The 24,798-nt window shown below is 55.8% G+C and overlaps 1 protein-coding gene across 1 annotated transcript; it reads right to left on the bottom strand.

Moving 5' to 3' along the window:
- Nucleotides 1-337: 337 nt before the first annotated feature.
- Nucleotides 338-21,049, bottom strand: LOC130489449 (polyamine-transporting ATPase 13A3-like). Its single transcript, XM_056863170.1, has 33 exons — nt 21,005-21,049; nt 15,682-15,766; nt 15,084-15,177; nt 14,392-14,565; nt 13,555-13,734; nt 13,107-13,258; nt 12,623-12,692; nt 12,399-12,533; nt 12,174-12,246; nt 11,250-11,381; nt 10,983-11,165; nt 10,737-10,894; nt 10,077-10,265; nt 9,920-9,981; nt 9,109-9,259; nt 8,364-8,480; nt 7,272-7,289; nt 7,028-7,181; nt 6,126-6,246; nt 5,921-6,045; nt 5,592-5,767; nt 5,364-5,501; nt 5,086-5,165; nt 4,960-5,002; nt 4,513-4,622; nt 4,282-4,378; nt 4,094-4,166; nt 3,577-3,748; nt 3,251-3,468; nt 2,619-2,707; nt 1,669-1,749; nt 1,419-1,508; nt 338-544 (listed from the first exon to the last, which is right to left on the bottom strand). Exons 3-33 carry the CDS (start codon nt 15,132-15,134, stop codon nt 380-382), a joined length of 3,777 nt encoding a protein of 1,258 aa, XP_056719148.1. The 5' UTR covers nt 15,135-15,177; nt 15,682-15,766; nt 21,005-21,049; the 3' UTR covers nt 338-379.
- Nucleotides 21,050-24,798: the final 3,749 nt, after the last annotated feature.

The following is a 24,798-nucleotide window of genomic DNA, read 5'->3' as shown; positions in this document are numbered from 1 at the left end:
AGCCCTGTGCAGACTGATAACCACCCTTGCTGGTCCTCAACTCAGGAAGAGACAAGATCCTCCTCCTGGCAGATTCTTCTTCGTACAAACAAGGTGGGAGAGATCCGCCGGGCACAGCTTGCCACACCGCTGGATCTTCGGCGAAATGGAATTCACTGACTTCTCCTCCCAAGGTATTGATGAATGCGGTCAAGGAGAAGACTAAGAGTGGCAGGAGGGGGAGAGGCCCTGCTGCCCACCGCTGGACTCAGCGCAAACCAGGGTTGTCCCACGATGCTCTCTGCTTCCTGACTGCGGCCCCTGCTAGGAGCAAGAGCGTTTCCGGCCGTTATTCCAACTTCTGCAGCCTTCCTGGGGCAGCGTGGGCCTGGGCCTGCCTCTAGGCGGTGCTCTCAGCAGGGGGCAGCTGGGCCTTGGTGCTGGTCTTGGGCTGAGGAGGCCAGTCGGGGTCAAAGAGAAGCTCCTGGGCCAGGCGCTTGTACTTAGCCTGGGGGCGAGGGTGCAGGCGGCAGGAGTAGCCGGGGGCCATTTCATCCAGCTGCAGCTGCAGGGAAAGAGGAACGGCAGCAGTTTCGGTTTTACGCCGTGGAACTAACCGGCCCTAAACCTCCCTCATTCTCTCTTTCCAGGGCAGGACTCTGGGCAGCCTGGGCCTCTTCTGCAGACCCTCTTCCACAAAGCCTCAAGGAACGGGACCACATGAGCCCCCACCCCACCCCATGCCAATATTCTACAGTAACCAAGGGCCTGACTGGAGGGCAGCCCCTCACTGCTGGCCGCCTTGTCTTCTCCCCAGCGCTACGCTCTTCATTCCTCCGGCTGCCCTTGCTTGGCACAGGAAGCTGCCCCCAGGGCCGCTCTCCTGGTCACAGGCATGCAAAGACCGGCCTTGCACTGCCCTGATGGCCAGTGGACTGGCCAGCCCCAGCTTGAGGGCTGCTTGCCGAGGGGCTGTGAGTGGAGTCACTGGCTGCTTGTGCATCCTGAGGACCTTCTGGAACTATAAGAAAGGCCCTGCTGGATCAGACCAAGGCCCATCAAGTCCAGCAGTCTGTTCACACAGTGGCCAACCATGGCTGACGGAGCTGGGCAGGAAGGAGCCGAGATTGCAGAATCCACAGCAAACAGCAGCCGGGCGAAACTTGTCTCCCCCAGAACTCAGGGCATGAACCCTGGCTTTGCCTCTCTGACCGCTGCACCCTCCTCCTCCTGGATGCCTCCTTTCGAAGCCATCACTCTGGAAGGCTTCAGGCGTTCAGGAGATCTGCCCCCCCCCCACCGCTCCGTCAGCATCCTACTGCAAGGCCCTGGGTGTGGCAGCATCCCCCCCCTTGCGCACTGCCTCACCGCACGCTCTCCCGCACGCTCTCCCGCTTTCGAAGCCCCCCACCCCACACACAGCAATGCTCTGCTGCTACCTGAGGGTAAGGGGCCTGGTTCGGGTGTTCGTACTTCCGCTGCGTGTAGCAGACCCGTTGCCACAGGATGTCACAGTCGCAGACAAAGTTCTGGGGAGGGAGAGAAAGGGCTTTGGCACCACAGGGGGAATGCACAAAGACAAAAGCCCCCATCCCAGAAAGATGGGTATCCCAGCCGCCTGGACGAAGGAGGGGGAGCTGACACCCCCTCCCCAGCCCTGGCCCAGCAATCCCAGGCGGGGAGCCTCACCTCCAGGGACAGGGAGAGCAGCAGGTTGCTCAGCGTCAAAACCAGCAGTATCAGTCTCCACTCGTAAGGGATGCAGTCCAGCTGGGGAAAGAGCAGGGCGCGTTTCTCAGGCCTCCTTCGAAGGGTCTCCCAAGCAGCTCTCCCCACACCCTTCCAAACAAGACTGCCGCTCTCGGGCCAATGGGCAACCTCTGAGACTGCACCAGGGTTCTACCACCACACTCCCCACCGGCATCACCTGTTGTGCTCCAGCCCAACCCTTCACGGAGCAGGGCCCCTTCCCCCAAAGTACTCCGAGATTTCTAAGGAGTGCGGGCGGAGAAGGGCCTGTGGGCGGGGAAGGGCCTGTGGGTGGAGAAGGGCCTGTGGGTGGAGAAGCCGAGAAGTGGGGCTGGGCAGGCTTCCACAAAGGGAGTTCCGTTCCCTGCTCCTTTGGCCTTCTCCAGCGAGGCACAGGCAACAGCTGCACACAGCCCAGCAAGAAATCCAAAGGGGATGCTTGTCCCACTCTTAGCTGGAGCAGGCCCTGAACCGGACGTGGGGCAGCTATGCCAAAGGGCCCAGGCTCACCCCACGGCAGCGGCTCTCCCCAAAAGGATCTCTGCTCACAGGTTCTGCTGGGAAGGACCTTTCTCTGCCCACCGCCCTGAAGAGTCGCTGCCCGCTGGAAGCGACCAGGCCCAGCTTGGTGGGCCTCGGCTGAGGGCTCCAGAGCCTTCCCTCTGCGACTGCTCCCTACCACCTGTACAGCCCCCAAAAGGAGGCCTCAAGAGAGAGGGCCAGCTCCAGGCAGGGGCTGGAACCTGCATCTCCTAAGCAAGGGGCTCATCAACAGCCGCTCCTCCCCCCCGTCTCGCCAAGCAGAGGCTGGCTCAGAGGAGGCCACTGGCCCTCTCTTGCCACCTGAAGCCCAAAAGCACCCCGGCAGAAGGCGGGGCCAGGCGACGTACCTCCAGGAACTCATCCAGGGCAGGGATCGGCCACAGCAGAAGCAGCAACAGGAAGCTGGAAATGGCCACCAGGGAGGCCAGAAATAAACCTGCAAGAAGAGAGGAGCTTGAGGGAGCACAGGAGGGCCCCCCCACACTCACACCCCCGCTTTGCAGGCAGCTTCAGACTCATCAGGGGGATCTTGGGTGGCAGCTGGTGGGGAAGAGTCTGGAGAGCCACTGCCAAGTGGAGGCAGCCAAACAAGGGGAGATGGACCAAGGACTGGACTCCACTGGAGGGCATCCAATGAAGCTGATGGGCAGAAGATTCAGGACGGACCAAAGAAAATCCTTCTTCACACAATGAGTGATTAAAATGTGGAATTCACCACTGGAGGATGGAGTGACGGCCACAGGCAGAGACGGCTTTAGAAGAGGACTAGACAGATCCATGGAAGAGAGGTCTATTAGTGGCTACTAGCCCTGGGGACTGAAGGGATCCTCCATGTTCAGACGCAGTCAACCTCTGACTTATTTACACCCCACCTTTCCCTCACTCTGTACACAGAGCTGAAGCAAAGTGAGCGTGTGCAGAAGCAGCAAGGGCAGGACACATCTGGACTCCTGCAGGACAGCTGGGGGGGGTCACTCACCATTGGTATGAGTGGGCTGTCGGAAGGGCCGACCCTTGGCAAAGGCCAGCGCCACCGCCACGTACTGGAAGCAGGAGACGTAGAAGAGGGTGGTGTTCTCAAAGCTGCGCACGGAGGTGGCGTCGTCCCCTTCCTCCTCGGGATCCAGCCCTGCCGTGACATTCCTGGGGGGCGTGCTGTTGGAATCCAGTGTGAGGTTGGCCACGAGGCCGCAGTGCCTGCAGGAGGGAAGCCCCACATTCAGGGCAATCGAGTCCCAGTCCTCCTGCCTGTCGTGCTTGCCAACCGTGGAGCACGCAGAAGCAGCACCCCACTCTCACACTTACCAGTCCTCCTTGTGGCGGTACCATGGCTGTCCCTGGACGAGGAGAAAAGCCCCCACCTGGAAGCCCATCGACAGAAGGATCTGGGTGAGCACAGAGAGCAGGAGCTGAGGAGACACTAGGCCGGTGGGCGGCCGCTGGGGGACCAGTTCAGGCCAGGCGCTGTTCAGACTCACTATGGAAACAAAGAACACAGAAGGTGCGGGGGGCGTTCTGCATTCCAGAGAGACCCCTGGGGCTGGGATAGTACATTTGTGAACTAGGGAGCCCAAACCAAAGGCCAGCTGAGAAAACGTCAGAACACCAGAAGAGCCCTGCTGGAGCGGACCAGTGAGGGTCCACCTAGGCAAACGCCAGCTCCCTTTCCCGGGCTGCACACTGCCCACCCCGCCACACTTCTGTAGCTCCTTCTCTCTGGGGGCTTCTTAGGCCCTGCTCTTGATCATCTGCCCTCCTCCAGCACACACAGCCTTCCCATGACCTCTCGCCCCAGCACACATCTGGTGCACAGTCGACTTACTGGTGAAAGCCAGAGACAGGATGATGGCCACGTCAATGAAGAGGTACTGCACGTCTCCCAGGTTGCTCATAATCTGGCAGAGGGGAGAGGAGGCCCACGACCCCCATCAGCACAGGGGCTCTCCTGACGCCCCAGCCGCCACCCACCCCCAAAGGCACGTCCACAGACCAGCCTGCCCCAACACTCACAGAGTAGAGAAGAAGGACGCTGAGATACTGGATGATGCTGTACAGAGCCATAAACTTGAAGACGCAGAAGGAGGTCACGAGGGCGGCACGGCCTTCCCTGGGGAAACAGCAACCGTACCACAACAGTGACTGCCTGGCCTTCGAATCCAAGCAGGGATTTCCCCAACCCTGAGATGCCCGGCAGGCGCTGGAGCTGGAGGCTTACTCCAGACGGCACGCCCAGATCCCTACCGGATGAGGTCTGGGACGCAAGATATGTTTGGTGTCTTTGAGGTGAAGGGAGAAGCCACGGAAGCCTCCAGCTCAGAAAGGGAGATGCCGGCATGAGCCCGTTTCAAAGCCTGGTGGAGAGACACAGAGACAGAGAGAGATCAGAGGCACTGATGCGCTCCTGGTCAATCCTGGGTCTCTCTCCTAAAAGGTGTTGGATGCCACTCCCAGAATCCTTTGCTTCTCTCTCTCGTGACTCAGTGCCACGCCACACTGCTACGTGGCCAGCAGAGGCCAAGCTTCGAGGGAACTTCCTAGTCCACAAAGCAAGCACACTTTGGCCTTCACAGAGGAGCCCAACTCCACAACTGGCAGCCAAATGTCTCTTTTTTTCTCCCCCCCCCCTCCCCACTGCCTCCACTTCTTTGGGGGGTGTTGTGGTAACCAGGCAGGGAGAGACCAACTTACCCCACAGTCATTGGCTCCATCCCCACACATGCCCACATAGTAGCTGGAAGACAGAAGCAGAGTTATAGGCAGGAGGGGCGGGGGCCGGCCCGCCAGTCCCCACCTGAGCTGCCTGGGCACACTTACTCCATCTGCTGCAGGGCTTCTATGAGCTGCGTCTTTTGGTCCGGGGCCATGCGGGCGTACACTGTGCCACAAAGCAGCAGCTGAGGGAGACAGAGAGGACAGCAAGGCTCCAGAGGTCAAGCTTCCCGGCCCCGCCCAAGAGAGGCCAAGGGGCGGCAGTGACTGCAGCCACATGCCAGCCACGGGACACAAGGCGCCTGGTTTCCCAGGCCTCCCCACCTTCTGACCCACAGACCTCCAAACCTCTCCCCAAGGGGCTCCCATCCCAGGACACCCACCTTGGATAACAGATCAGGGAAGTGATCCAAGATGACCGCAAAGGATTTCCCACCAATAGCAAAGTGGTAACTGGTATCTGCAATATTTTGCCGGGTTGCCGGGGGAGGTTCTTCCTCATCCAGCATGAGTTTGATCTCCTGGAAGGCAGAGACAGAAAAGGGAATGAATCTGGGGAGAAGGAGGCCTGGACCATTTGCCCCTCCCCCCTCCAAAAGGGCAGCCCTCACCTCCTTGCTTGCCTTCTCCATGACTTCGGCCGCAGGCAGCTCATCTGCGTATTGCCAGTTGATGGTGGCTGGCTGCCCATCCCTGGGGGGCAGGGCTTCAGTCAAAATCACCTTCCCCTTGGCTGGGATGATGCCGCACTCCCGGCCCACAGAGACAGCAGTCAGCAAGTTGTCTCCTGGGCCGCAAACAGGAGGGGAGGAGACGGTTGCTGAACCAGACAGAGCCCTTCATGGGCTTGGCTGCCTTCTCCTCCCCAGGAAAGCTTCACGCTAGCCTCCTCCCTCCCCACAACAGAATACAGCCCCCTAGCCCCCCCAGATCAGCCCACCTGTCACCATGACTGGACGAATGCACGCCCTGCGCAGCTCCGCCAAGACGGGCACCGTCTCTGCCTTCAGCTTATTCTGCAGCATGACAAGCCCCAAGAACTCCATGTGGCACTCAATGATGTCCCTGCGGGGGGAAAGGCAGTCAGAGGCACTGGGGGGCGGGAGGTGGTTGTGGTGGGGGGAAGAGACAGGTGGAAGACTTGCCTGCTCACATGCTGGACCTTGTGCCAGGTATGCTTGTTCTCCAGCCGCCGGCTCGCCAGGGCGATGACCCTCAGGCCCTGCTGGGCGTACGACTCCAGCACAACCGAGAAATTGTCTGGAACTGCCAGGAGGAGGGGGGGTTAGGGTGGAGGCTGTGCCCCGGCAAGCCTTAGAAAGACGGGCTTCCCTCGCCCCGGTGTCACCTCACCCACCCCTTGGGCTGTCCCTGCACCCTTTCTCCTCACACCGAGGCCACGATCACAGAGAAGCGGGACAGTTCCCGACAGGAGTTATGTGCAAGCGCATTGCTGTACTCTCAGTCATGATTCACAGGCACTCTCTGGTTGAGAAGGGCAGTTCCCGCAACACAAGAGGAAGAATCATCATATGAGAATCTGCCAAAGCTCTTTTCCACTTAATCAAGTGGCTGGGCTGCTCCCAGGGAGCAAACAGCCCCTCCCAAATCAAGGAGGAACAGAGTAGGCTCTCCTTGAAGCCTCCCCTCCCCCGACAGATGCATTGATGAAACACCTCTCTCCATGAGATGAGAAAGAAAAGGGCCTCAGTTAAACCTGGGTAGCCCGTCTGGCTGAAACTGCAGGAGAGGAATGATTAAACTTAAGTAACCAATTGGGTGAAACACAGGCAAGACTTTTAACAGAGAGCTTTTATCTCCTGTCCCAGCAAGCAGTGGCCTGGGGCATTTGGGAACACAACGATTTCACATCTTAGCTGAATATGTAAGGCTTTCCTTTTTCACTTTAGTAGCTTTAGCTCACAATCCTACCCAAGACAGCAACTGCCTTCCTTGCAGTGCCTGCTGGGGGTTGTAGTCTCAAGACCAGACACATATACACACACCATGACCCTCCAGTCAAGGGTGATCCCCGCCAGCCCCTTACCCGTCTCCTTGCGGCAGAGGCTGCCCACAGTCTCTGGAGCCCCCTTCATATAGGCTACCAGCTTCTTCTCCCCCAGGGTACGCGTCACAACGCTCATGCGCTGCAAGCTCGAGGAGAAGGGGAACTGCATCAAGATGCCAATCTGGTAGAGTTTCTGCAGGGCAACAAGCGGGCTGGGTCAGGCTGCCTGAGCTTTCCAAATGGTGGAACAGGGGCCAGTTGGGGGCGGACTGGCTCCACTCACCATCAATTCCATGAGCTCCTGAGAAAGAGAGAGAGAGAGAGAGAGAGAGAGAGAGAGAGAGAGAGAGAGAGAGAGAAAGAGCCATCGTCATGCCTCTCAGCACACATCACCACTTGAGTTAGCCATGCGGACTTTCCGTGCTAAGGGGAAATCTCTGCATCCCGGTGCTCGGAGTCAGAGCCAGGAGGAGGCCTTGGTCTTGAAGCCCAGTTGGTTGGCCCTGCAGGGCAATTAGTTGGCCGCAGTGTGAAAGAGGATGCTGGACTACTAGATGAACGTGAGAACATCAGAAGAACCCTGCTGGATCAGACCAGTGAGGGTCCATCTAGTCCACCATCCTGTCCAACACAGAGTCCAAGGCCTCCCCTTGATGTTGCCTCCTGGAACCGATATTCAGAGGTTGACTGCCCCTGAATGTGGAGGTTCCCTTTAGTCACCATGCCAGAACCCACTGACAGACCTGCCCTCCATGAAACCACCTAACCCCCTTTTAAGGCCATCTCTGCCTGTGGCCATCGGTACAGCCTCCAGCAGCGAATTCATAAGAACATAAGAAAGGCCCTGCTGGATCAGACCAAGGCCCATTAAGTCCAGCATTCACACAGTGGCCAACCAGGGGCCTCTAGGAAGCCCCCAAACAAGACAAGTGCAGCAGCACCATCCTGCCTGTGTTCCACCGCACCCAAAATAATAGGCATGCTCCTCTGATACTAGAGAGAATAGGTATGCAGCATGACTAGTATCCATTCTAACTAACAGCCATGAATACCCCTCTCCTCCATGAATGTATCCACTCCCCTCTTAAAGCCCTCCAAGCTGGCAGCCATCACCACATCCTGGGGAAGGGAGTTCCACAATTTAACTATGTGTTGTGTGAAAAAATACTTCCTTTTATCTGTTTTGAATCTCTCACCCTCCAGCTTTAGCAGATGACCCCGTGTTCTAGTATTATGGGAGAGGGAGAAAAAATTCCACATTTTAAGATGGACCCTTGTTGGTCTGATGCTCCAGCAGCAGACAGGAACTGGGCTTCAGGTGTCCAAGGGGAAGATGGGAGAATTCGAGCTCCCAGGTTCCATATCTTCCACTCACCTCATCCTCAGATGCTCCCTCCGGGATTTCTGGAGGGGTCTGGTCAGGAGGGTGGACAACGGTGGGCTGGATTTGGTCATGCAGAGCTGTCTCTTCCTGAGTGGGCTCTTCCAACACCTGTTCAAGGATGAGAAGATCAAGCCAGGGACATGGCTAGAATGCGGCACGGGCATCATCTCCCTCCAAGACAGACAGCCGCCAGTACCAAAGCCAGCATGGTGTACTGGTTAAGAGCGGTGGTTTGGAGTGGTGGACTCTAATCTGGTGAACTGGGTTGGTTTCCCCACTCCCCCACATGAAGCTAGCTGGGTGACCTTGGGCTAGTCACAGCTCTCAGAGCTCTCTCAGCCCCACCTACCTCACAGGGTGTCTGTTGTGGGGAGGGGAAGGGAAGGTGATTGTAAGCCAGTTTGATTCTTCCTTAAGTGGTAGAGAAAGTCCGCATATAAAAACCAACTTTTCTTCTTCTTCAAATGCTCCCAGCTGCCAGTGGCTGCTGATGCCCCAAGCCATTGGTACACACATCCCATAAAAAAACTGTGACAACCAGCAGCAGGAGATTAAAAAAAATCAGAGGGGACCAGGAGACAGTAAGACCAGCAAAATGGCCTTCTCAATATAGTCCAAGAAATACTGGGGGAGAACTGGTCAGAGACTCTCTTGGCTTCAGCAGGCATGAGAAATGGGCCCTTATACACCCTGCCCAACCCCACCTGCTTCCCCTCATCTGTCCCCAATGCCTTACCCATCCAGTGGCTTCAAACATCTTGAGGTCGAGGGGGTCCCCTGAGAGACGCCCTCCAATAGTGGTGAGAGAGTGGCAGGAAGCCATGGCAGCAACCAAGGGAGAGCCGGACAGACCAGGGGCACGGACGTCCTGCCCTACTGGGAGGAAGCTGAAAGAGGAGGAAGGGTTGGCTGCAGGAAGGGATGGCCTACAGCTTGGAAGGAAAACTAGCAGTCTGGAGGAAAGAGATTAGTCCCTAGGGGCTGCCGTGCATCCACGCCCTAGAGCGTAATGGTGCTGGCCTCAATGGTTCTCCAAACCTTACGGCCATGCTCTGCCGAAGGATTCAGGACCTGAGGGGGGGTCTCTCAACATGCAATGCAATGTCACACGAAGCTATGAGGCTGCCTTATAGTGAATCAGACCCCGCCCCCCAGTCCATCAAGGTCAGTAACTGTCTACTCAAACTAGAAGCAACTCTCCAAGGTCTCAGGTGGGGGTCTTTCATATCACCTGTTGCCTGGTCCTTTTAACTGGTTTTGACAGGGGACTGAACCTGAGACCTTCTGCATGCCAGGCAGATGCTCTACCACTGAGCTATGGCCCCTCCTCTCCACTTGTCTCTCCCCAAAAACTGCGGAAGGGTTATGCCCCTACAGAGAACATACTTCCCAGCAGAAGCCCACATCCGAGGGGGGAGACCCTCACTTGAGAAAAGCCATTAGCACACAGTGCAATTCTGCTACAACTACACAAATAACAGCGGCATCTCCTAGCCGGAGGCTCTGGTGGCCTGCGGGAAAGAAAGGGGGGGCAGATCCCCACTCACCTGCCATTCTGTGCTTGTACAAAACCCCAGAGGTCCAGCCCATCCTCGGTCAGGGTCCCCGTCTGCAAGAAGCAAACCAGAGTGCGAGTTTGAACACACAAGGCCGGCCTCTCTTTAGAGTGCGTGTGGAGTGGGAAGAACGGAGGAGAGCAGGTACCTTATCAAAGCACATCAAGTTCAGCTGGCCACAAATGTTGATGCGCTGAGGGCTAATAGAGAAGATCTGCTTCCCGCGTAGGCGCCGCTGGGCGTACACCACCCCTGCTGTCATGGCTGCGGGTAGCGCTGGCGGCACAGTGATGGTTAAAATGTCAAGGGATTCCAGGATGATGCGGCCCACTCTCTCCTGGATCCAGAGGAGGCAAGAAAGGGCGGGTGGGAATGGGAAGACTCACACCTGACCCTCACCTGCCTGCCCTGCTCCCAGAATACGTTAAAATGCCAGTTCAGAATTCTGTGCCCATCTGCTTCGGAGGTCGCTGTCTTAAGACTGTAGTAGAACAGCCAGATTTGAGCCCAGCAGGGCTTAGAGACCAACAAAACTTTGGGGGCACACGTTCTTGAGTCAGAACTTCCAAGCGTATCCGACGAAGGGAAACTTGACTCTTGAAAGTTCAGACCATGAAAATCTCATCGGTTTCTAAGGTGCTCCTGGACTTGAATCTAGCGTGCCAGTATGGAATCCGTCCCCAGAAGCCCTCAAACCGGGCTGGCTCCGGGTCCAGGAAGGGGTTCCTTGGGGGTCAGGGCCCTGCCCAGTCCACTCCTTGAAAGCTTCCATTCCACAACTTCTACCCCCCTTCCCAAGAACACTCACCCCCTGCTGAATGCTGCGGATCACCGAGTACAACATTCCAAGCCCAGCGACTCCCACCAGGCAGAGGAGGAACCTGCAGGCATCCCTGTACAGGCGGAAATCGGTCGGCTTTGGGAACAAGATAGAGCAAACCAGCTGCCCCTTTGAACTGGAGAAACCTGGAGGAGAGAAGAAGCCACAGTGGTTGCCTTCTTCCCCCTGGAGAGCAACGGGGGCCCCTGTTTTGTATTCTGGGGCTGCTGTTACCTGTCCGGATGACCAGAGCCCGCACCGCTTCCCCAGAGTAGTACCGCGTCTGGATGACGCAAGTGCCGCAGAAGAGTGTGTGCCGCTTGTGCTCTTCTGGACTGTACACCGGATCCCGGAGTAGCCCGTTGGCGCTTTGGGTTGTTTTCGGCAGAGCTGTCTTGGTGACCGGGACGCTCTCACCTGTGGGCAAGAAAGGGCTCAGCTCCGAAGGGCCACCCTTGAGTCCCACCTACCCACCCACGCGCCCCTCAGCCCTGCCCGTACCAGTGAGCATGCTCTCGTTGACGATGGCTGTGCCGTTCAGAAGCACCGCATCACACGGGAGCATGAGCCCTCCCGGAGGCACCAGCAGCACGTCCCCTGGCACCAGCTCTGTGGAGAAGATCTCCTCCGTCTCTGTAAGGGAAACAAGGAGCCGCGCAAGAGCGGAGCATGCATCACACGGCCTGCACCACACCGCCCAAGAGTTTCCAGCTTCAAGTGTTCTGCGGGGGCACCGATTCCCAGAGACTCCTGGTTCCTTCCACAAGCTCCAGCAGGCCTGGAGCACTGGCGGTGGAGCCAACTTGGGTCTGCACACGTAATGAGCTCACGAGCACGACCCGTTTCCAACATGGCCTCGGTTCGCTCCTGTTTTATCTCACTATTCTATTGGCATTTCCTCAGAGCTGCCTACCACCCCGCCTGCATTTTATCCTCACAAGGATACCCTGTGAGATAAAATAGCTAGATTCGAGGCCAGTAGCACCTTAGAGACTCGATTCTAGCTGTTCTACGGTAGACCAACACGAATACCCTCCAAAACTGTCTTCCTGTCAGGTGGGCGAGGCTGAGTGACACTCCAAGTCAAATGCTCTAACCACTACACCATGCTGGCTCTGCCATGAGACAAGGTCAGATATGACTAGCCCAAGTTCAGTGACCTCAGCCTGGCCTGAGTAGGACTCTGGCTGTGGACCCCCTGCCTGGGGGTTGCTTTTCACGGGTTGGGGGTTTTGGGGGCAGTTTTAGAGCAACAACACTTTTTGGGGGCATTTCAGAGCGAAAGGGTGTCTGCTTGGTGGAGGAGCTCAGAAGGGCTCCCAGCGACTCCCAGGTCCTTTCCCCACTCCTCTCTCTCTCTGCCTCCTGAAAGCAAGCCTGGTGGTCTCCAGATGCCCCGTCCCCTTCATCCTCGTGGTCACTCACCATGGGGCCCCCGATACACGGTCACACGGATGATGTTGTGAGCGGCAACCATGTCGTGCAGAAGGATGTATTGCTGCAGGAGACAGGGAACACGGACCCGAGCCATGTCCTTAAACCCTTCAGGCACGAGAGACCCCAGAGCCCCTTTCAGGCTGCCCCTTCCCCCTCCAGGTAGCTGCTCAGTCTAGCCTCTTGGGCTGCCCCCATCCCACCCCCACCCCATACCTTCCGGAGAGTGTAGAGGGAGCAGCTAATGGACACAAGAGACATGAAGAGGATGGCCGAGGCGTACAAGTAATAATCGTCGAGGGACCACAGCACCATGCTGAAGACTTGGAAAATGTAGAAGGGGTTCAGCACCTGGAGGAGACAAAGGCCCATTTGGGGAGACTGCTGGGGGCCGGCCCAAGGAGGGCAGCTGCTGGCATCTGGCCCCCCGGCAAACTTACTTCCTTGATGAGGAGCTTGGGGACGGAAGGCACTTGCACGTCGATTTGGTTGGCTCCATAAAAAAGCCTCCTGCAGGAAGAAAGGGTGTGTGAGTGCATGTGCTCAGAAGGGATGCCCAGAGGATGCATCCTCTCCACTGTGCCCATCCAGTCATGGGATTCCTGCCCATGTGAAGCAGATGCCTGCAGAGTCAGCGCACCGTGCAGCCATGGTAGTCCCATCCCCACTGGCTGGGACTCTCCAGGGTCTCAGCCAGAGACAGGCCTTTCCCAACAACTAAAGCTGAGAGGTCCTTCCTGCAACCAGAGATGCCACCGGGGACGTAACCAGAGCCACCCTGAACACAACCCACGTGTCCAACTACGGAGCCACAGCCACTCTGGGCACACAGAAGGGGTCCTGGCTCAGCATCAGCCTCCCTTCTGTTCCTTTCACCTCAGACGCTCCCCTCAGCGCAAGAACCTTCCACCTGCCGGTACGCACCTGTAGTCCTGGGTGCTCCGCGGGAGACCGGCCCCATGGAGGGTGTGCAAGGAGGCACAGGGCAGCCCCAGATCCAGGGCTGTCAGCCGCTGGAAAGACTGGGACTCGGCACTCCAGAGGTAGCGCATGTGGTGGTGGACGAAGAAGCGGATCTGAAGGGGAGGGATATTCTTTGTGAATACCCTCACGGCATGCACGGACGCTCCTCTACACACATGAACGCGTGAATCAGACCACTGGTTCATCAAGGGCAGTACTTTCTACTCAGACCGGCAGCGGCTCTCTGGGGTCTCAGGCAGAGAGAGGTCTTTTACATCGCCCACCACCTGTTCTCTTTAAATGGAGATGCCTGGGGTTGAGCCTGGGACCTTCTGCATGCCAAGCCACAGCCCCTCCCTCTGAGCCACAGCCCCTCCCTCTTCTGCACCCTTCTCCCAAGCCAGCTCACCTCTGCCAGCTCTCCACTGGCCAGCTGGGAAAGAAGCCCCTCCTGGCCCTCCCAGTCCTCCAGCTGGCTGGCCTGGCACAAGGGCCTCTTGCTCTCCGACAGCTGTGGGAAGCCCAGGGGCTGGGATCCGGGAGCAAAGAGGGAACGCACCCGGACCCAGGACCAAGTCTGGAACTCGTCCTGGAGGAGGAGAAGGAAGCAGCCGGAAGTCACAGCAGCTCAGCAGGGAGCAAATGTCACCGCCGTCTCTGGCGCCAGGCCATCGAGGCTGGCCCCGGCAGCGTCTTTTCCCAAAGGGTCTTCAGAGGAGAGGCTGGGCCCTGAACGAAGGAACGGCTGCCACTCCAGGGCTGACCATCCCGCTCAAGTCTGGGCTTTCCTACCGAACAGCTGCTGTGGGAGCACCCAAGGCCGGCTGGCCTGCCAGCCTCTGTGTGAGTGTAACTGCTGGGGGGGAGGTGGTGCTGGGAAAGAGCAGGAGGAGCACTCCTGATCCAGCTGTGCAGCTGGGCGTTTTGTGCTGCAAAACAAGCCAGGTGGTCTCTTCAAAACACATCACAAGCAAAGGAAGAGGAAATGAAGAGGAACATTATTTTCCTTTTTCTTGTCATCTGTTCTTCCTTCTCTCCCCTTGATCAGCAAAAATTCTGGACTATGTGCTTGCAGAATGGGGTGCGGGAAAGCACTATACCTACTGCTTATGCAGGTGGGGGGGGAGCTGAGGGGTGTGTGTGAGAGAGAGACAGAGAGAGAGAGAGAGAGAGAGAGAGAGAGGCGCTGACCCTGCTGGGCAACCTGAGAAACATGCGCCTTTTAAAATTTTTGCGGGGTCCCTACCGTGGTCTGCAGCAGCACGACCCGGGCATCCCGCAGCGGCACAGCACGACAGGTCCACTTCACACTCAGCTCTGGCAGCCAGTAGAGGAAGAGGAGGAGGAAGCCCCCGCTGCAGATTGTGCCGAGCAAGACCAGCACCAGTTTCCAGCAGCAGGGGCTGTAGCCAGAGATCTCCTGTATGGGGGAACAGAGGGAGTCAGGCCCCAAGAAAGAAGAATATCACGGGAGTTCCAGGGCCCCAGCCTGGGACCGCTCAGGAAGAGCACAGACCCAAACCCCAAGGGCTTCCCCATCCCGGCCGCTCCATGCTGACAGCCTCCTGTGAAGCACACAGGGAAAATGTCAGCAAGCAGCCAACGGGGCATGCCCCAGGTTCACATGAAGAGCCGCATGGGACACACGAAGCTGCCTTATACAGAGTCAGACCCTTGGTCCATCAAAGTAAATATTGTCTACTGGCAGCGGCTCTCCAGGGTCTCAGGCAGACAAAGGTCTTTCACGTGACCTGCTGCCTGGTCCTTTTAACGGGAGTTGCTGGGGATTGAACTTGAGACCATCTGCATGCCAAGCAGGGGCTCTGCCACTGGGCCACGGCCCTTCCCCAGCTACCACTGAGCTCTGACCAATAGCCCATCTAGCGCAGGCCGCAGCAGGGTCTAGAAAGGAGATGCCGAGCCCTGAGTCCAACTGACCATCTCATCTTCCTCGTTGCGGTTCACGTACGTCTCGGCCGTTCTCTCCATGTCTCCTTCCTGTGGGTTACGCACCTACCCCACCTCCACGCTCCTAAAGGAGAAAGGGAGAGCAAAGGCCTGTGTTAAGGGGCACCGCCTGGCTCCAGCGGGTGGTCTGCTGTGCCCCCAGCCACACCAGGGGGAAATGCTTGGGCCCCTCCTGGCAGAAAGGCAACACACTCTCCCCTGGATTCAGGGTCAGCGCAGCCAAAAACAGCCACCTCTCGGGTGGCACAAGTGTCCCCTCCCTACCCATCCCCCATGAAGCACCCCCACCCCAGGATAAACAGCCCTCCCAGCCTGTCCGTCTCCACGCGCCGACCAAGCCTCAGCCGCTGCCTTGAGAGCAGCTATTTTCAGCTGTGAATGCCATCCCCTGTTGCCCCCTCCGCCGTGTGGTTTCTGCCTCCCGACCACAAGTCTGTGGCTGCACGCACAAAGGCCTTGCTAAGGCAACAGCCCTGGGAGGGGGGGCGGGACAGGACAGCGGGGGCTTTGCTTGCAGAGTCAGCTGTGCCCAGAGAGAATCCAGAGCTGCTCCTGGCAGCAAACTTACGGCAAACTTTGTCACTGTGTCAGCTGTAGGGTCCTGGATCCACCGGCCACATCCAGGACGGAGAGGTGGGCAGCCTCCTCAGGAACTGAGGGAAGAGACAGAAAAGGGGAGAGGCTTAGAACTGAGACAGAGAGAAGCGAGGAGACGGCCAAGCCTCTTCTCAAGGGAGCCAAAAGTCCTCTTGCCAGTTTCCAGGTGTGCCAGTGAGCATCAGCAGGCAGGGAACAGAAGAGAAAGGTCTCAAGTCTGGGCAGCAGCAGTCATACAAGGAGAGAGGTCCCGTATTCGGTCAGCTCAGCTCCAGCATTCTCGAGCACACTCCAAAGGCCTCTGGCAGCCTCTCTCAGCCCCTTCTAGCCTTGCCCACAGGCCTGGATCTTCTTCTGGCAACCCCTAGAGACTGAAGCTGCCATGGGTGCCCCAGCAGATGCAAGGAGTCACTGCGGTGTGGTGGGTACCACGTTGAACCAGGACTTCAAGCACAGATGGCTTTAAAAGGGGGTTAGGCAAGTCATGGAAGAGAGATCTATCAGTGGCTACTAGCCATGGTGACTAAAGGGAACTTCCTCATTCAGAGGCAGCGAACCGCTGAATCCCAGTGCTGGGAGGCAGCATCAGGGGAAGGCCTCGGCCTCCGCACCCAGTTGCTGACCCTGCAGAGGTTGCTGTGTGAGACAGGAAGCTGGACTAGGTTCTGCCTTACAAAGCCCTAAAACAACCACGACTGCCTGGTAAAGGTACAGGCAGTCCCCTGTGTAAGCACCGGGTTATTCCTGACCCATGGGGTGACGTCACATCTCGACATTTACTAGGCAGACTATGTTTACAAGGTGGTTTGCCAGTGCCTTTCCCTTTACCCCCAGCAAGCTGACTACTCATTTTACTGACCTCGGAAGGATGGAAGGCTGAGTCGACCTTGAGCCGGCTGCCTGAAACCGACTTCTGTTGGGATCGAACTCAGGTCATGAGCAGAGCTTTTGACTGCAGTACTACAGCTTACCACTCTGTGCCACGGGGCTCTTGGGACTGCCTGACCCCCTTCAAATCTGTTCAGGCATCCCAATCCTTCACTGATGCCCAGCTCCAAGTGCAGAGCCAGGCAAAGCGCCACTGGAGGCAGGGACTTTATACTGGGATGCTCTCAGGCTCTGGAAGGATCTCTCCAGGGTCCAACTCTATTCACCTTCAGGTTACAACTGAAAACATTTTAAAACTATCCTTAGGTGGCGTCTGATCGTTGCTTTAAATATGTGGTTTCTTTATTGTTGGCTGCCAGTCTCAGGTTTCTAAAATCTTTTTTTATTGTAATGGGTTGTTTATAAGCCTCTTGGAGGCCTATATAAGATAGAAATGCAGGGTATATCTATTTGCGTAAATAAAAGAAAGGTGTTTGCTGTAAACACGGGCCCTCAAGAAAGCAAACTTACAGATCTGGCCCTGCCCTGCCCAACACCCTGAAGGCGAGAGTAAGCAGATCTGTATGTGCTGCATTTCTCCTCACCTGTGCTCACACCTGGTGATTCTCCCCCCCTTCCTGGCCAGGTGAGTAACCAAGGATTTCACGCTTATGCATTTTGGGGGGTGGGGGGAGAGATGTAGCACTCATATTTCCAGAGGAGCAGGTTTAATCAGTTGTTTGTTTGTTTAACAAATAAAACCCTCAATCCAGTTTCAAGCTTCCTGAAGTTGTGGCAAGGAACTGTGTGTGCATGGGGGGGGGGACACACACACACAATGCGCACGTGTCCTGGCTTCCAGCCCTTCCCTGGCTCTCGCTCAGCCTATAACCAGCCTACTCTAGCCGCTGTATCCCACTCCCTACAGCTGCCAGGAGGAAAGTTTACAAACAGGCACCTCCTTTTCTCTAAGTCCAAGGCAACACTGAGCATTTCCCAGCACATCAGAAAGCTCTCTGCATACATGGACTTGATTTCGATGGCCAGATCCCTGCGCCATGGACAAGAGGGGGAGAGGAGGGGCTTTGAAGGGACAGGCCAGAGACAGGGCAGCCGGGCCAAGATGGCCTCTGGGGCAGGGAGGGGAAGCTGGTTGTCAGAATGCCTGATGTCGGTTGGATGGAGCCGGGGAACATAATGACCCTGGAGTCCTGGGGAAGGAGGGGAGGAAGGTTGAACTGGTTCCACTGGAGAAGAAACCATTCCAGTGCCTAGATCCTGGCCTTGCTCAGGGCTGGGAAAGTTAGACCCCTGGGGTAAGCGCTAAGGTTTGGGAAGCGGGGGAGGCAGAGCCAGAACTCCCAAATATTTTGTGTCTATGGGGCTGGAAGAGCTTTAAAAATTCTTAACGTTTTTTCAAGGACCTAGACAATCAGATGCCAGGGCTTTTTTCCTAACCCCATCCTTAAAGATATGCCCAAGGCTGCCTACCAACAGCCCCTCCAGCCAGACCAGTGGTTGGTTCACCACAGAGCCCTTTCCTCCAAGACACGTGGCAGAAACAGTGGGGGTTCGACTCCTGCCCACTGTTCTCAAACTGGGAGAGGGAGAAGGGAGTCATCTCTATCCGAGGAGGTTTTTTCCTTCCTTTGCAAAGGCCCTGCTCCTTCTTCGTGTCCCCAAGGGCACTCACTGAGCCCAAACAACATATGGACAGGAACCACAGAGGAAGCTCCCCACCTCTACCCGGAGGGGAACTGTTTCACCCCCACCCACCCAGCCACCCAGCAGGTGAAGCCTGCTCACAGGAATGGCAAAGGGCTATCATTCATCTACACCCCAACGGTTTTCCTCCAGGGCAAAGTTTCAGCAGTTTGCTTGGGCTGGGTGCGGGAAGCCCATCGGGTCTCTGAGCTTAGCTAACCAGCCTCTCTTCCAGTGCCAGGACACCTGGGTTCTCAGGGCGTTAGAGCAGGCTGGGCTGAGTGTGGGGATTCCTGGGTTCTTCAGAAGCAAGGTGGGGCTTAGCAGGTTTGGGCAGGAGCCTGAACCGCTAGGTTGGATTCCCAGGAGTTCTTTTCTGCCGTGCCCTGCACAATCCAGGAAAAGATGACAATTACAGAAAGTTCTGGGACAAAAAGAAAGAAAGATGGTGTATTCCTGCCCTGGGCAGACCTTCCCAACTGAGACACCATGGGGCCTGTTCAGGCTCGAAGGAGGCAAGCCCAAAGACGACTCCGGGGCAACCTGCAAGGAATGTTCTGGGGAGACCCGCATCTCCACAAACATCTGGCCTGTGTCATGCCTCAGTCCAGAACACTAGCAAATGAAATTCTCCCCGACTGACTCGGCCCTCCCTGGGAATTCTGATGTACCACTCCTAAGACCAAGCGAGAGCATGTCAAAATCCTCACTGACTTCTGCGCGGCTGAGAACATCCTAGGCTCTGTGAGGGGTGGAGCCTCGGCAGCTGTGTGGTCCAGCCCTCAGGGGTAAGAAGAGCCTTTTTTTGCAAACCGTGCTGCTCCCATCCTGCCAGGGCAGCCGAATACATCTGCGGAGACCCAGCCCAGCCATTAAACCCTGATTTATTGCTGCACGTTCCTGTGCACCTTCCCAGGTGGAGATGGGGCACGCACAGATGGAGACAAGAGCCTCATCCTGCCCCATCCTGCTCCAGCCCGCCCAAGAAGACGGGCAACCTGGAGTGCAGGGCTGGGGCACAAAGACCGTGTACTGTTTGTGCCTCTTTCCCTCAGATAGGCAAAATTCAATGCAGCCGTTGCAACATTTGGACAATAAGGAGACAACTGGAGATTCTGCATTGGGTCACACATGCTGAGAAAGAATAGCAGGGGGGCAGCAGTGAGTAAGCAGAAGTGGGGGGGCTTGTCCAGAAGGCAGGATCAGGGCCAGCCTCCAGCTTCAACCGCTCGGAGCAAAGGCCTCCACGAACCTCATTCAGCCACTCAGAACTAAGCAGAGTTACCTCTTTGCTCTGGTTGAGTGGGGGACGGACAGCTTACCAGTTGCCAGGGAGCTGACTATTTCACCACCTTTTCAAGGCATGCTTGAAGGTGAAGTAGTGGTTCTGATCTATTCAAGCAGCTACAAATATGAAACAGGGAAGGATGGAGGGCCATTTTTCAGGTTTGGAGGAACATATGAATGTGAACATCGTGGACTTCTGACCCTCAAGAAACAGAGCTTCTCATCTGAGTATTCACCTGAGCTATTTTCCTTTGTGCAATAACATTTTTTGGGGGGAATATGCTTCGGTGTTCCCTTACAAACCCCTCCTTCTAAAGCAATATACTTGAGGTAAAGTGTTGCTACTTGAACCAAGAGCCTCTCTTTGGGTAAATGTGCAGAACATGACATGCTGGGACCCTACCCCACATTCATGCAAGCAACAGCAACCTTCCCTCAGCACTGTAAGCACCCTCTTGCTCCACAAAGTGGTATAATCTACACAGGCAAGAAATTAAAAGGTGTCCTGAATAAGAGCTTTTTCCTCCTAGCTCATATAAGCGCATATGTGTGAAAGATCAAAGGAAGCTGCTGGCCTTTGTAATTCCAGGAAGAATCACTGCGTTTCCCTCTCTCTTGCTCAGAGGAATTAACATGCAATCTTGCGTCAAAGGCATCAGTGTGTATCCACGTGCCCAGATATGTCATTGACAGATGGCCTCTAAAGCCAAGGCCTGGAATAACTTCGTCTCTCCCCCGTTCTTATTTTTATCATTCATGTTGACATCCAACTTGAAGAAGAGGTGTAAGCTCAAAAGTTTGCACGCTCTTTTGGGTCACTGTAGCTGGTCCCAATTAAAGGTCTTATGTGAATTGAGCTTTGTTTTTGGATTTTGGCTCCATAAGGCTGCAAGCAACTGTTGGGTCATGATGACACATTTCATTTATGTTATTTATTTCATTTATACCCCATCTTTCTCCCCAATCGGGATCCAAAGCTGCTTAAATCATTCTCCTCTCCTCCATTTTGTCCTCACAACAACCCTGTGAGGTAGATTAGGCTGAGTGTGTGACTGGCCCAAGATCACTCTGTGAACTTCCATGCCAGAAGCAGAGATTCGAACCTGGGTCTCCCAGATCCTAATTCTACACTCTAACCACTACACCACACTGGCTCTCATGCATAGGACGAAATGGCCTCCAGTCCTCAAATTCTCATGCTAGGATAAAAAGGACTCATCCTTTCTCCCTTGTGAGCTACTTTTCTACTTGCAAGCAGTGACACGTTTAAAAAAACAACACAGGCAGGTGGTACAGTCCACGCTACCCCCACAAGGCATCTCCGCCTCTACCAGCCCACCGCCCCCCCCGTTTACTCCCAGGTGACACACCACGCATCATCGGTCTCACGTGACAGGAAAAAGGCCACCAAGCCCCGCCCCTCGCCCGTGACTCACCCGCTCTGGGTCCCTCATCACATCTCCCGGCGCGGGGAGGGGGGGTTCGCAGAAAGGGGCGGGGCGAGAAGCGCGTCTTCCAGAGGCGGAGACAGACAGACAGACGGGCGGGCAGGGGGGGCGAAGAGAACGGCTTCTAAGGGGGGGGGATGGCGGCAGGCGGGCGGGCGCGCGGGCCCCGTCCTCTCGCGGCGGCAGTTGGCAGGCGAGAGCGCGCAGCTCTTCCCGGTCAGACGGATTCCTCCCGAGGGCTGCCGGGAAAGGGGCGCGAGAGGGCGTCGGGGCGCACGCGCCGCTTCTTCGAGCTCGGCTCAGAGGCCCTCCCGCGCAGAGCCGGCCGCGCGGGGTGTGATGGGAAATGTAGTCCTTCCCCTCAAGCGGCTCACCTGAGGGGCTGAGGGAGGGGCTGATGTGGTTAGGATTCACATCAGTGGCGGACTGGGTCTAAAACTATTGGTTGCCAGGGGCCCACCCACAACTATAAGGCTATCATTTAATTTTTATAAGAAATAGATAAAATTTTCAAAAAACACATACGTGGAAAAAAGGTTGCATACAGTAATATTTTGGAACTTCTTTTATGGCACCTTGGCCGTCTTCTGGGCAGGGAGTGGCGGGGGTCACTGGGGGTCTGTGGGGGGGAGGGTAGTTGTGAATTTCCTGCATTGTGCAGGGGGTTGGACTAGATGACCCCTGGTGGTCCCTCCCAACTCTATGATTCAAGCTACTAAAAGGTCATTAACATTTTAAACATATTGTCTAATGTTTAAGGGCCCCCATTTCATCAGGGGCCCACAAGGCCCACTTCCCATCGGGCAAGCTGGCACCCTGGCCAGTCCACCACTGATTCACATCATTATGGCGGAATAATATATATCCCTATACAACAATCATAACACTAACCTCGTTATAATAATGGCAATTAATATGAAAGCAATAATCCATAATAGGTGACAATAAAATAATAGCCACATTATCCAAATGAAGAGGTGGCAATAATTGCCTGGCTAGAAGGAGGGGTCCTGTGTGAAAACCAGATGGCCGCATCTTGTCCTTCTGGGAGCGGGGGGAGCTCTCAAATGACCACCTCCACCCCCCAGATTCATTTGCTCATCCAGCTTCATCTCTGCAAAAAAAAGGGCTGCTTCTTCCCTCCGCCTTTGCTGAGAAGGGACATAAGAACATAAGAAAAGTCCTGCTGGGTCAGACCCAGGCCCACCCAGTCCAGCAGTCTGTGCACACAGCAGCCAGCCAGATGCCTCTAGGAAGCCCCCAAACAAGGTCACTGCAGCAGCACCATCCTGCCTGCATTCCACAGCACCTAAGATAATAGGCATGCTCCTCTCATACTGGAGAGAATAGCTATGCATCATGACTAGTATCCATTTGGACTAGTAGCCATGGATAGCCCCATCCTCTATAAGAGCACAAGAAAGGCCCTGCTGGATCATACCCAGGAGGCCCATCAAGTCCAGCAGTCTGTTCACACTGGCCAACAAGGTGCCTCTAGAAAGCCCACAAACAAGACGACAGCAGCAGCACCATCCTGCCTGGGTTCCACAGCACCTAATATAACAGGCATCCTCCTCCAATCCTGGAGAGAATAGGCATGTATCATGGCTAGCATCTGTTTTGGCTAGTAGCAGTGGATAGCTCTATCCTCCCTGAACATGTCCACTCCCCTCTTAAAGCCTTCCAAGTTGGCAGCCATCACCACATCCTGGGGTAGGGAGTTCCACAATATTCATTGGCCTGCCTCCCTGCTTTCCAGGCAGCTAACAAAACAGAAGGCAGGGTTAAAACAGGAGAGGAAACCAAAACTCTGGTGGGAACCCCACCCACCCAAGGTAGCCACAGCAGGGCCAGCCACGGAGAGTATTGTTTGCCCCCAATAGCCAGGCCGCACAGCTGCAAGGTGGAGACGGCTGCCCAATTTGACTTGGGGGCTGTCCCTTCCCCCCTCCTCTCCAGCAGCATGCCTGGCTTCCCTATCTTTGGCTTGAAATCTACCATGTTTTGAAAAGCAGCACAGCTGCCTATGGCCAAAAACCAGCACACTTATAGATGGCCCAACTTTAAAATATGTGCAAAATACGCAAAGTAGAAACATGGTGGAGTAATGGGCTTCCTTGCATCTGATCCATTTTTGCCTCTGGTTTGGGACTGGATTTGTTTCCACTCCTCCACACGAAGCCAGCTGGGTGACCTTGGGCTAGTCTCAGCTCTCTTGGAGCTCTGTCTGCCCCACCTACTTCACAGGGCATCTTCCCTTCCTTGTGTGGAAGGGAGGGTGATTGTAAGCCAGTTTGAGTCTCCCTTAGGTGGTAGAGAAAGTTGGCATATAAAAACCAACTCTGCTGCTTCTTCTTTAGCATCTTGGGAAGAAAAAGGCACGGGCGGGGGACACCCAGAGGGAAAGCCCAATGCAGCTGGCCCCACCTCCCACGTGGAGGACCCGGTCAAGCAAAGGAGACTGTCCCAAGGGCTGCAACCCAAAGAGGGCCTCTCCTATGGGCAGCAGAAACAAGACGGGGGCATGTGTACAACAAGGGCCTGTGGCGAACATGTGGCCCACCTGCGTGCCATAGAAGAAAACCCAGCAGAAGGGGTGAAATGTGATGTGGAGAAACCTTGGCCCAGAGAGGCAGAAGGGTTCCTTCCTTCTGGTATTCACTGTACAATGTAATCTCTGTGAAATATTTCTGGGAGAAGGTAATGATGCATCTGGTCATGGTCAAAGAGCCGTTTCTTCAGTACAGTGGTGCCAGGTGAGGCTCTGCTTGTTAAAAACATCATCTTGAATTCTTCCCAGAACACACCACATAGCCTGTGACGCCTCCAGGGATGCTCAGGTGGAGGAAACACAAGCAACTATGTGTGTGTGTGTGTAGGGGGCGGGTGTTCAGGCCACTAACACACACACATTGTATAAAAGGCCGTGACAGTTTTGCTCTGAGTTCCATTTATTCGCCATCAGCATGAACCTTCTCCCCACACAGCTCCCTTCTCTCCACATTTCTGGCCCAGAGGCCTGGACGATACATCTCAAGAGCCTTCTGCGCTGCTTTTGTGTGGAGACACCTGGCGTTTCCTTCTGTCCTGCACTATCTGCGACAGCCGGTCTCGGATGATGCTGAGAACTGTGAAGACTTCGCGCAGAAAGGCCTCTTCCAGCTGGGCCTCTGGCTCCGAGCCATGGGCCGTTGCCTGCGAGCGGAAGCACAAACATCCACAAAATGTTCACGGGGGGCAGCAGGGTCACGAGTTGTACAGGGATCAGTGGGCAGAAAAGACCTTTGGGCCCCAAAAAGCACGTCTTTGAGCCGGGGGTCAGAAATGCAAGGAATGCGTGAAATGATAAAGGAGATTGTATCACTTAACGGCTGCAGAGTGCCTCTGCCTTCCCACTAAGGGAGAACCCGAGCCAAAGTCCAGCCATAGAACATATTCTCCAGTGTAAGGAACCAGTCCTGGCACGTCAAAGGGAGTTCCCCTGAGCATGTGTAGAGTGCCTTTCCTTCTGCACTGAGCAGCCATACCTAGTACATTCAGAGGAAAATCTTTTTCAGGTAGACTTGAGCAAGACCTTTCTAGCCAATCTCCGCCTCCCAGGTTTTCCTGTACAAGTTGCAGTCCTAAACTCCCAGTGAGCAGGGGCTCTGCCCCCATTCTGACTGGTGCAGAGGTTTCTTCAGGTGTGTAAGACAAAACAAGCAAGCAGGGGACCTCGTCTTTAACTCCCCCCCCTTCTCACACCCAAACACTTTAGCCTCCACAAAATACCTGGTAGAACC

This window comes from Euleptes europaea, chromosome 18 (assembly GCF_029931775.1).
Source record: "Euleptes europaea isolate rEulEur1 chromosome 18, rEulEur1.hap1, whole genome shotgun sequence".
Lineage (NCBI taxonomy): Eukaryota > Metazoa > Chordata > Lepidosauria > Squamata > Sphaerodactylidae > Euleptes > Euleptes europaea.
The sequence above is the reverse complement of the archived record's forward strand: the minus strand, read 5'-3'. Positions and strand labels throughout refer to the sequence as shown.